This window comes from Centrocercus urophasianus, unplaced genomic scaffold (genome assembly GCF_019232065.1).
Source record: "Centrocercus urophasianus isolate 14NV4802_14NV808 unplaced genomic scaffold, USGS_Curo_1.0 seq_10, whole genome shotgun sequence".
In the NCBI taxonomy this organism is placed as follows: domain Eukaryota; kingdom Metazoa; phylum Chordata; class Aves; order Galliformes; family Phasianidae; genus Centrocercus; species Centrocercus urophasianus.
The window spans coordinates 55671707-55684897 of NW_024884142.1; the positions used below are offsets into that span (position 1 = coordinate 55671707).

The 13191-nt window shown below is 38.2% G+C and overlaps 1 protein-coding gene across 1 annotated transcript in view; it reads right to left on the minus strand.

The window, feature by feature from the left end:
• The window catches only part of MTHFD1L (methylenetetrahydrofolate dehydrogenase (NADP+ dependent) 1 like), a 137676-nt gene that overhangs the window by 46864 nt on the left and 77621 nt on the right, over window positions 1-13191 (minus strand). The window contains exons 21-24 of the mRNA XM_042830482.1: window positions 12477-12616; window positions 10737-10778; window positions 9723-9823; window positions 9141-9318 (exon numbers count right to left, since the gene is read on the minus strand). Coding sequence (XP_042686416.1) covers window positions 9141-9318; window positions 9723-9823; window positions 10737-10778; window positions 12477-12616 — 461 coding nt within the window. The remainder of the gene's footprint in view (window positions 1-9140; window positions 9319-9722; window positions 9824-10736; window positions 10779-12476; window positions 12617-13191) is intronic.

Genomic DNA, 13191 nt, shown 5'->3' on the forward strand with positions numbered 1-13191 from the left:
AAAATCTCTATAAAAGAAGAATGAAAAGTCTGGCCTGGATGGTGCATGCAGAACTGCATCCTTAAAAACACCAACTTAGCTCTACAGCCCTTCTGCTGAATGGACGGTTACGATGACCATGAAAGTGTCAAAAATACTAAACACAAGATTTAGGACCAGCAATAAAAACTGTTCTTCTTTCATTTCCTTTAAGGAAGGTTGTGAATATTTTGCAATGAAGCACATTTAAGCAGTGAAGAAGTGATAGCTAGACAACATGAATTTAAAGAAAATTCGACTTTTATAGGTAGCAACGATATATTAACATAAACAATGATAGAATTAGAGCACCTTCAGAGAATTCCTTTCAAATTCAGTTTTAGCTTCTCAGGAAAATGGCAGCATGAAATGCTCAAGGTAAATTTATACTGAATGTAAGAAGGTGCTACATGGTCACATCTGCTAACGGCTTAGTAGTTTTGATGTTGCTCTGAGAAGTAACTGATTATCCCAGCCCTGCTAAAGGCAATGTGTATTTCTGAAATCTCACACATAAAGAGCTTCCAAAGCCATATACTTCCTCTGAGGCAAGCACAATTATGTATGCTTGTTGAGGCTACCAAGCATCTATACCATAAATAGGATTATCTCTTTGTCTAAAGCTTAACAAGTGTTAGCTACAGCAAAGGTACACAAACTACTTTCACAAAAACAGCATCTATGTAGTGGTATAATTCATTATTTGATAGAGTACAATCAAACTAAGAAATCAACAGTAATAAAGAGTGAAGCATGTCATTCTCAAGATTGAATTGACTATCAAAGATTAAATCACAGCAGTTTCATCATTCAGCCATGCTGCTACTTCCAGGCCATTACAGGAAGAGATGAGTGAATTGGTGCTGTTTATTACATTAAGTTCTTTCTTCCAACATTATCAACAGCATACTTGCACCACAAGGTACCATAATAAAGCTTGCATTCCTGTTAGCCTTTTCTAACATTTCTTTCATTCTTCATCCCCTCTTTCAGCTATGGCAGCAGACTGAGAATTATCATTGTTCCACAAGAAGTCTGATGAGGATTTCCAAGGACATCAGAACATCTTGCACAGCCCCTCCTTGTTCCTTCCTCCCCCTGCTGCTCACACTCACTGTTGTGCCAATACAGTCTAGACCACAGCACAACTGTTTTGTAGCTGCACATAGTAGAGAAAGTGATTCAGGAAAAGAAATACACTGATCTTAATTCAATACACAGAGACACTTAACTATAGAGAGAAAGCCAGTATAAAGCAGAGGTACAGAGATAGCTAAAATGCCATTGCTACGGAAAGAAATGCTCAGTGTGTTTGAGAAAGATCACAGAAGTGTGCAGGTACCACAAGTGCATTGGAACAGCTATACTCTGCTAGGACTGTAACACCTGACATCAGTCCTGCTGCCATCAGTCAGTACCATTGAAATGATAAGGCCACAATAGGGATAAACAGGGACTATGCTTGGGATTCCCATCTTTTGCATCCTAATCTGGATATCTGACTTCAAGCTGTACACTAATCTCAGGGACTGCTAAAAAAAAAAAAAACTTCTGGTCCTTCCTTCTTTCTGCATTAAACATTCCTTCTGACTCTTCCCAAACCCAAAATAGGGTTCAGCAGAAAATGGTCTCTCAAAAAACAAAGCCAACATCTGTAAGTCTGTAGTCAGTCTTCATTCTGCAAGGTCTCAGCAAAGCCTACAGCTACTCTGATAAGCAATGGTGTTATATCGCTTAAATTGAATACCTGTAGACAGTGCAGCGCTGTCTGAAAGAATCTCTTCACAGTCATACAATATGAATATTTAAAACTACTTTATTCCCTCAGAAAACCTGTGATTTGCTGAAAAACATGCATTTAAACATAGAATATATGAAAGCCACTGCCCTACCACTCACAATTTTGACATTGCATGCTTCAAGTTTTATGAAGATTGACTTTAGTCCTACTGCCTATAATACTGTCACTGTTTTACTTAAGAAGTCACCAACCTCTGGATTTATTGTTCCTGATCTGCATGTGCTATAGCAGAAATTCTTAAAATGGTTTAAAATTCAAGGCAGTGGCACTTGTTTTTATTTAAAATTTCAAATAATGCATTCCCTGAAAGCAGTAATAAAGAATCACTGGTTGACTAAGTGAAATAGTATGCAGACATCCCTCATTCCTCTTCTTGGGAACACTGCCAAATGAAAACATATGATGGGAGTATGGCTGAAGGTGCTGTGTGGGGTGACAGAGTGCAGCACTAAAACAATAGCTGACTCTGCACATTCAAACTCCTACTTCTAGCTTTTCCCTTGGATAAAATAAAAACACATTTATTAAAGTATCTTTATATTCTGGTTCCAGAAGACCTGTGGCTGACAGAAAGATTCCCAAATCTCTAGTGCTCCTCTTCCTTTGTTGGCACAAGACAAGATTTTGTTTTTTAATTTGCAGAAAAGCATATTCAGTCAAGTTAAATGGTTTATGAATCAACACCTAAGCCTGTGGCCTCAGAGATTTATTTTCTAACTTTGAAATCCCAGCTGTGCCTAAGACAGTTTCTTTATACAAAGAATAGGAAAATAATAAAAACAAACACAAAAGTGCAGTGTTGTCAAGAGCTTACACACACCAAAAAGATAGAGCGAATCAAAGACAGCTTCCAATCTCAGAACAGTCAATTCAGTGGAAAAAAAGAAGTGTCCAGAGTCCACCACAATCTTTTTGATGGGAAATGAGAGGAGAGGCTGGTACAGCCCCATGAAATTCCTCTTTAATGTGGCTTTGTTGCTAAATATCTCACTAGCAATGGGTTGGGGGAAATAGTGTAAGAAGTAGCATACCCCGGAATGCAGCACAGTCTACATTTCAAGATGAGAAATGATCTTCATCAGCTATTAGTGGAAGTTTCAGTGAGGAGCATATATGATTTTATTCATCCCCATTCTAGCAGTATTTAGGAACCTTCAGTTTTGTCCATTCAAGACAAAAGAACAGAAGGATGGATTAGATGCTTAGATATCAGTAGAAGGAGAAGAAAATATTTCCCCCACCACTTAATTGCATTGGAATTAAAAAGACAATTTTTTTGCAAATAGACAAATGCTCTGCTGTAGGTCATTTCTCTGGAGCTCAGTGTCCTCAAACCAAAGGCCTTCAAGTCCTTCTTGACTCTGTCCTTCTTTTCAAACCACTGCCATTCTCAAGTATGCTCATCACAACTCATTATTGAAGCCCATTGGTGGTGCACAACTACTGCTGTTAGTTTCCTCTGTTTTGATGGTACATTTAAGTCCCCTGCAACTGATCCATCATCTCTAACAGCTGAAGCTATGACTGAAAGAAATGAGCCCACATCATTTTGCCACAGTGTGACAGACAGACAAAACCACAGCGCTAAAATGATCAAGATTTGCCTCTTACTGCTATGCTCCCAGAAGGGGAAGAGAAATATGAGCGCTGAAGCTGCTAACTGCTTCAGTTCCTCTCCCAGAAGTGCTACTAAGCCTCATGCCTCACATACGGACCCAAGATGACAGAGATCTCCTTTGTTCAGTAGACTGGCCAGGCCATTCACTGCTCTCAGCCAAAATATCTGTGTTACCAACTTCCAGAGATTAATCTTGTAATATTTTTATCTGATGATATAGAGAGTTACTTCTAAAGTAACGTCTCCTATTTATTTCCATAGGAATTACAACAAAGAGCACAATGATAGTGTTTGATGGGCCAAATTCTCAGGTAGAAAACACTATTTTTCAACGTAGTCACCACCATTAGCTATGCATTTTCACCAGCCATGGACAAGAGACTGCATGCTGCTCTTGTAAACTTCTGCACGAGTTGAGGTGACCCACTTCTGCTGCTGCTATTGCTGGAACACACCACCCACTCTCAAAGTGCTCACACCCACTTCTTGGTCACCATCAAAGTTCAGCAAGTGTTGATGAATGTCAGAGGGTGCCATTTTCTTCCACAAGGAGGAATTCAGTTCCATACCTTCATGTGCACTTCCATGTTAGATGCTATTTATCAGACTGCCTCTCTGCTCACAGAAACAACAAGCAATGGAATACTGGGAGAAGGTTCAACAACTACTGCCATACCACCATCATCTGCCTCATGGGCCAACATATTAAAATGGGAGGCATTACTTTTGGAGCAGCATTTGTATTAACTAAAGGCAGAGCACTGGCAAAAATACATGTCACTTCAGAATGGATGTCATCAACTTGGAAGACTGGAACAAGCCCTTCTCCTTACTCTCTTTTGTGACCTTTATGATTTTTATTTAGTTTTCAATGCAGCATACATGCAGTGACTGGAGGTTCCGCCATTTGCCATGTCAGTCTTTTAAAGGTACAGTGCCAACCCCATGACTATCCAGGTTTACTGATCCTGTCTTCATTTTCCCCTGATTGAGAAGGCCTCTCTGCAGTTTTGTGAGAGCTCAACACAGAGAAAACAAAAGAGGCCCCAGGCATTCCCCTTCCAAAAGCATGGAAGTTTCAACACACTGCATAGTGAAAGAAGGCAGGTTCCTCAACTGTCATGGATGAACAAGGAGTATAACTCAGAATATAGCCCTCCCTACTCTGCTCTCACCTCCCTTCCCCCAAAAAAACACTGAAACCAGAGAAATTTGGGAATAGGATGCATATGTTTCCATCCTCTTCTATCCTCGCCTTAGTTATCTAAACTTATTTCTAACAGGTCAGACAACTATATTTTGAGTAATAGCATTCTGCTGCAACTTAAAGATCCATACTTCAAGAAAAGTGAACCCAGAAAGGAAGTCAACAGTGATAAGAGAGTTGATTATTTGATATTTTCCATATGTAATATGAATACATGTATATGTTTTTTAAAAGCACAGATCACTTCATAGAGAATTCAAGAGGCCTTTAAAAGAAACCCATCCTCCAAACGTTAAAGAAAAATGTTCAATAAGAAACCGATTTGACAATAAAATAAGAAGGAATAGTTTTCATTAGGGGAAACATCCATACTAAATTCACACATTGCTACAGTGCTTATTAAAACCACTGCTAATAATCATATAAAACGTTATAAATTCAGAAGCCTATCAAATAAAACATCTCATCCTTGCTCCAGAACATCCCGCTGCAGTGAGTCCTAATACTGCAAGGATTACATGGCACATTGTATCTGCTTATGCCGTTTTCTTACACTTGTCAAGTCACAACAGAGTTGGACTTACTTGTCAGATGTTGCTTCTTGCATTTGATACTGCCCTCAGAATATGCTTGAAGCTTCTTATGTTCTCAATTCAACTCCTGACAAATATTTGTTCATCTATTACTAAATCTCAAATGAACCCTTGCTAAAATCCAAAATATTTTAAAACAGTAAAGACATCAGCTAGTTGGGTAAAAACAAAAGCTTGCCTACTTAGAGAAATAAAGAAGATGTGATAAGTAATCTAAAAGGGGGACTGCACATCACTGTATCATGTAGAGACACTGGCCCTAGGCACACTCCCATTACTCAGCAACAACCAAAACATCAGTGTGCTATTAATCCTATGTCTTGGCTTAAACCAAGACATTGACTGAGATGCTTTGAGAAAGCTTTGAGAAATATAACCACACTACACAGTTCTCTGATAAGGATAGCATGCTATGATGCTCAACAGGACTACTTAGTTGAGTCTTGAGTCCGGAGTCAATACAACTGTGTTGTGTCCAGTGTCCAAACTGCTTATTCAGCACATGCCTGGGTATTGCTGGAGAACATGGTGTGAATGTATGAGCAAATCTTTTTTTTTTTTTTTTTTTTTTACAGATTTGGCAGATACAGGAAAGATGTTCTTCTCACGCGATATATACTTGTAAACACCTTTCAGACTTTATTTTCCAATAGATTTGGAAATTACATAAAACACCACAAATAGATACATGTCATTTCGGAGAAAACCCAAAGAGATCTCAGATGACCTGGACTACTCTGTAATTAGAAGCCAGACTGACTACCAGTAATACAGCTTGCTGCAGACATTGATTTGACTAGTAAAAACAATTTTACATATAGGGGAGTTAGGGTTTTGTTTCTAAATTATCCAGGGTAATGCCTTCTTCAAAACACTGAATGAATCTATCACAGTGTCTTTTTCAAAAGTGGTTTGTGCTGCTGGGATTTGTTCTAATTATAGCTAAAGGACTTAATGGAGACATGGATTAAAGGGAAGACTAGAGTAATCTTGTAAAGACAGACAGAGATATGAATGAAGCAGTAGTGGTCTTATGCAGAATATTTCCCTCTTCAACATTCCACAAGGGAAAGAAGAAAACTGCAAACCTCATTAAACTGGAGGCAACCAGGTCCTGAAAGTATTCGAGTAACTGGATAAATGCAGAAATTGCTGAAAAGGGCCAGAATTATCTGCTTGCACTTACAAACCCTTTAAGGCACAGTGGTGAGGGAATATATGTCTGAACCCATCTTACAACCTCTTCTGCTTCTTCACTTTCCTGTCATAGGTTACCCTCTGAAGAGTAGAATTCAGTCTTCAAAATTGCAACATCAAAAACCTCTATTATACCCATAATTAAAACCTGGGCAGGCTGACTTGGAAGAGACAGTTTCTTTCATGTTTCTGGGAGCACAGTGTGCAAAAGATCTACCTTACCTCAAAACGGATAGCACTGCTATTTCACTCTCCTGCCTCCAATTGCTTCAGTTCCTTATCCTTTGCCCAGTAAGAATGAAACAGAAGCCTGAACTTTACCTTTTACTGTTTCTATTGGCCTGAATTTAGACTTTCACAGTATTTTAAGATTTTTATATGTTTTTATAAAATCTCTTCAACATATTTTTGAGGCTTATAATATGCGTGTTCAGTTATGTGATTTCAAAGTGATGTAAAGATGTGATTCATTCCCTCTGTTCTACAATCACACTACTTATGCATCCCAGCACAAGAAGATGTGCCTGGAAAGGACATTAAAATAGAAATTGATCTCATTTTGTTCCTTCACAGATGCAGTGACCAGCCCTGCTAATCATTTCTACTCATTCATATCACAAGATTCTTACCTATATAGAATATAGGAGCTTAAATATTTTCATCAAATGCTAACATACTATCTCTGTAACACAAGTGTCCTGTGGGAAAAGTATAACATGTATTTCTGAATTAAACTTCAAATATATATATATATATATATATATATATATATATATATTATTATTCAAAGATCATAAAATGATATGCTTAGTTTCCAGTGCATCTCATTGGGGACAAACTCAGAAAGACAGAAACATTGTACAATTTGGCTATGAAAAGGTTCCATGGGCAATAGGCCCTGAATAGATTCCATAGCCATTAAAATCCCAAGTTACTGCCATTGATTCCATGAAAGCAGTTTATAACACTAATAAGAGTGGGCTAGATTGATGTTTGTGAAAACAGTAGGAGAGATGAAGAGAAGAAATAAAACGGGTGCAACAGTTACGTAATATGTATCAAGAAGGAGACAAACCGAAAAGCAGGGCGTATCTACCTCTGGCTGAACTTTTTTACTAGCAAGTAGAATCAAAATAGAAACTTTCAGCCACTTAAAAAGAAAGAAGCAGAGGTTCTACTGTTAAAACATAACCCTCAATTTTCCTAAAGAAAATAAGTAGCACTGACAACTGGGGCATAGGATCTGAAATTTGATAAGAGCTTCCTTGGTGCTAGAGAAATCTATTTTGCTACCCAAATTTGAAACAACCCTTATCTGCATAGCTAGGAAGGACTAAAATTGGTTGTGTAACTTTCTAGGCAGTACGTCCCTATACACTTTCTGCCTGCATTGTGGTAATACACCCAGAGCAGAGCTACTAGGGATTCAGGCAGTCCTCCTTTGCAAGCTGCTCTTCCTGACAGGCTCACCTTGTTGTGATGTTACTTTACAGAGGACTGCAATAACGAAGACTCCCAGGCATGGATAGAGCATCATCTCCATCAGACATAGAACTGAAACCTTGACCATGCTATGCTTTGTTAGGTTATCTAACAGCTATGCATGTTAAACACAAAGCCCAGGCAAGGATCAGAGGAATAATCAATGACAGGTGGAACCCTAGTGATATAATTAGTGAGAAAACCTAATCAGTGAAAATTAGAGCACCGCGAATCAATCGTTTCCTAAGACCAAAGGGTAGGATATGCCACCATGGTCCCTGCTGAGAATCCAACACAGATGAGTCAACAGGAAGATGTTTTTCCTCCGAAAACTTCACAAAATAAAGGGGAGACAGAAGTACAGGACTCATTATGGGACGCAGCAAGAGTAGCACTTTGGGACCAAATAAAATTTTAAAAAAATTAATAAATGTGGGGTTTTTGAAAGGGAGAACAGGAGCAAAGCTGTGTGTGCCAGCAGCTGGCTGAGCTGCGAGCCCCAGAGGCTCCTGGATGCTGGTGACAGCAGTGGGAGCAGGGTAGAGGTCAAGGCTACTGCTAGATAGGCTGAGGGCCCAGTGCCAACAGCAAGAGTGACCCATGTGTTGTATTGCAACACATTTTTATTTATTTATTTATTTATTCAACATTGTTGACTGTATTGCACCAGTAGGCTCTAGTCCTGACCAGCAGAATGGGAGCAGCATGATCAAGTCACTCAGGCTGTTCACCTGAGTGCTGTGTGCATGCAGCTGGGTGCTGGTGAAGACAGCACTTCTGTGTTAGCCTCTGTGCCTGGACAAATGTGTAGTGCATACATGCTCTAGCATCTCTTACAGGGTATGAATTGCTTCAGAGAATCAGAAATCACTGCACTACCCACGATTGTGAGACAGTAAATATAATTACAGGTGATTGTCAAGAAAATCATCATACAAGGTCTTTGTGAAGTCTCCCACAATAGCTGTGGAAGTTCTACCTACAGATATATTTTTATGCTAAATATAAGCTTACAAAATATGATTTAATGCCCTAAGTAATGAGCACTACAAATATTCTCCTCTATTGATCAGACAAGCAGCAGATTGCTCATTCTCTCCTGTAATTGTGATTTTAAGCCAAGCCAAGCTGCTTTCCAAGCATGCTAGATAGCTTTGTTGCAATGTTCTTGTTTTAAATCCAATATCAATGCAGCATGCATTCATTAAAATAAAATAAACTTACCTCCAAGCTGTAGAGATATTTGAAACTACTTTTCTGATTGGCTGCCTTTTCCACAGCTTGAGCTAATTCTATTGCTCCTCTACCACCATCCGACCAGTGATTGCAGGGTACAGCATCAAATGCTCCAGACTGCTTTGCAATCTTACACACAAGATCAACTTCAGCAGGCGAGTCAGTTCTGCCAACCAAACAGTTCTGTTTTGTTTAATTACTTCTATTTTATGATCTTACACACTTAGCCTTACTCTGTATCAGCAGTTGTACAGCAAATTTTTAAATAAGTTTACATATACACAGCACGTTTACGTACAGCATATGAATTTACATTCCAAGAACACTTATTAAAATTGTTGTAACTGATTAACATGAACATTGATACCTCCGTAACATTATATACCTTTTGTCATTTTAAACCTTAAGAACAATCTAAGGATTCAAAGGATATTAATGATGGAAATTAATAATAATTCTTCAACGGTTACTTTTCTTCGTGCCAAAGCTGCTTCATTCACAAATCAAGAAATAAAAGTGTGAAATTTGATCTGTGGATTTACTTATGAGAGTAATGAAAAAATAACTTACTTGAAGACATTTAGAGCAACCACAACGGGAACCCCAAAGAGCTGGGCAATCTGGATCTGTTTCTGAAGATTACAGCAGCCATCAGCTACCAGCTGGAGGTTCTATGCAATTAAATACAAAGTAATAGAAATGGTCAGATACATCAAGCCAGCTCCAGCCAAAGATTTTCCATAAATTAAACTTAACATAAACAGTGCTGATCATGACAGTTGTGGGCAAGTAAAATGCTTCCAGACAAAAGCATTTTGGTACTTATTAATTCTTATTTAAATTAATAAGTATCAGACATAATTAAGTGTCTACACAGCATTCAAAATTTGTACATGATTGCATTGCTTTTTTCTGGGACATGAGAAGACAGTGCAGCTGATGGCAGGCTGTCAATTGATACAAATTATACCAAAAAATGGTCTGTGGGCAGGTTCACATAGGCCTATTCCACTTCCCTTTCTAGTCTGACCAAAAGCTTCCCTAGAGATTCCCAGAAATACCATGGACACACATGTGCCAAAACTGGTCACAAGGGTGTGGATGTTAAAACACCAGAGGACAACGAAGAGACAAAGAAAACAAACCTGAAGAATCCACTCTTGTTTGAAGAGTGATTGCCAAGGTCATATTCAATCAGCTGTTTAACGAAAGAGCTAAGCTGCCATGAATTTCAGAGAGTGTCTTTGATCCCTGCCCCACTTGGCCCTTACACTGCCACGAATGCCAGAACTGCTTGAGGCTACCTGATGGACTAGAATGAAGAGCTGGTCAGTCTGAAAACTTAATGGTCCTGGAAAATTTACTGAAAAGTTATATTTCATCTGGTTCAGTTCCTCAGTACAATCTAACATGCAGTCACACACACAGCACACACAAGAAGGATAACACCAAGTGTCTGGGGAAAGTTTAAAAGGCTTTAATTGTTGGCAATGCTCATTAAAAGTATTTACTGAGTGTTAGTATTACAGCATGTTATAGTCAAACCCGAGGCTTCTCCAAAAGCTTTATAAAATTTCCCCTTACCTCTTCTGTGTATTCCTTTTTCAGAGGGGCACCAGCAGATACCTGCAATGGTAATTGAAGTCATCATAGATTTAACAAAATATATCATAACTCTAAACAGTAGGAAGTGCACTTTTGCTTATTTTCTATACCACCTGAAAGTATAAATATTGCACAAATGTCACAGTTTGATTGGAGCCTCAATTTTATTAGAAGTTACACTGATACAAGGAGAGTAGCAAAACCTCCCATTGCGTCTAAAACAGCAAGACTCAGCAAATAGTTGTAGAAGATTTATTGGACAACATAACACCAAGGTCGTGGGTGCGACCCTGCACATAGCAGGGGGGTTGAAACTAGATGATCATTGTGGTCCTTTTCAACCCAGGCCATTCTATGATTCTATGACTCTATAACCCTGTTCTACATGCTTAATAATGCACGAGTAATGCAAAGACAATGGAAAACAACTTCCAACAGCTGGCTAAAGGAATATCTAACATAGACAGTCTGAAGAGGAACATCTTACCTCTTCTCTGGGGGTGATGTAATTATTGACAATAGCAAGAAATTGCATGTAAGTAATTTTCTTTGCTGAGAAGCAAGAAGGTATACAGATATAGAGTACGACTGGAGCCAAACAGATTGGACTTGGTCACTTTTGCCCCAGGCATTGGTCTTGATCCATTTTACAGTTAAGCTACAGTTAAAGTATCCATCACTCTGTGTGCTGCTATGATGTATTACGTAACTGAAATCTCTACTCAAAAATAGAGATCACTAAACAGTCATTCAAGTATTTGCTAGACTGAGTGATAAAGCACAAGAAATGTTCCTTCATGTATAAAAACAAATTATTTTAATATTTATTTTAAAATAAACAAAATTTGCATTAGAAGTGGTCTAAAATAATAGAAAATTATAAAATTATGCCAACTTTAAAGACTGAAAAAGGGAAATCTCTCTTCTATGAGAGGATTTACTATAAAAACGACCACACAGTCCACAGTTTTGTGGCTGTGAAAGAAGTTCTAGAATTTTTACTCAGATTGTTTTCCTAGCAGCATGATTCTCTTCCACGCTGCTGAGCAGAACAGTATTTTTAGGAGTTTATTGTCTGTCTGTTTGGCTAGCAGAGTTCATCTTAATTACATGATCTTGGAGTAATTCTAGATCAGTAATCTATACAAGTGTCACCTTGGCTTGAAGAGCAAAAATTGATACATTGCTGACTTTGGGTACATTGGGGAAACACTTGCACACTTGCTTCAGTTACTTTAGCATCCCCTGAGCAGACTAAAAGGACAGAATGGGTTCCCGTGATTGCAGCGAAAGAAATCTCAAAACCTTCATTAACATTCCCTACTTCCATTCATGCACTACAGTGTGAACTCTCTTCTTGTTCCTCCTTATCTGCCAACCTTTCATCTTGTGACTACTTCAGTGCACCTAGAAACACTATTTCAATGTGCAGGGAAAAGAAAAAGTATACATTTCTTAGCTTTTTTTCCCCTCCATACAATCACACTTCCTTCTCTTAAAAGATGTAGTACTTCTTCAGAACTTTCATTCCTCCTCTTTCATTTACGCCTTTCCATTCCTGAAGTGCCTTTGTAGACAACAACTATGCAGTGAGCTAAATTGGAGACTATATCTAATTAGCGCTCTGCAAACTATCCCTATTATTTCTTAAATGAAGATATTTCACATATTTCAAACTTTACCAATGATTTTGTCTTCAGAGAAAGGTGACAAACTTACACTTGGCCCACCTCCATGCATCTTCAAAGCCCTCACTGTAGCAACGAGTACAACCACACTGGGAACCAAGCCAGAGGCTCTGCATTTGATGTTGAAGAATTTCTCCATCCCAATGTCAGCACCAAAGCCAGCTTCAGTTACTGTTAAACATTAAAAACAAAACAAAACCACACATAAAACATGCTTTTGGTTAACCGTGGGGGGATACTTCTACGTTACCATACAGCGCTTTTAAATATACACCAGTATTCATTTTTGGATAAACTTTCAAATAGAGGTCTATTTATATTACTGAATCTGATTAAAAAACTATTCCCAACTCAGAAATAAATTCTATTATTTTTGATACGTACAATATGCCACCAAAAGTAGTTACATGGGGGGGAGAAATACAAGCAATCAGTTCAGTTTACATCAAAGTCTTTTACAAATATCTAGCTCACCAAAATGGCTATTTCTGTGTAATTAAATTTATTTAAAATGTTTGAAAATTCATATATTTGATTTCCTTACGTTATTTCTTCTCCTTTGATTTCACTGAATATATGCTTCCACTACAACAAACTGATCTAAATTCCACTGGATTTGCTGAACTTTTGGTCATCTCTTTCTTTTGTGGAATGGATGTTTAATTATAAACACTAACCAGCATCTACAGTCATGTATCAGTCTTTTTTCTCTATTATTAAAAAGTGAATTCTCTAAGAGGACCTTG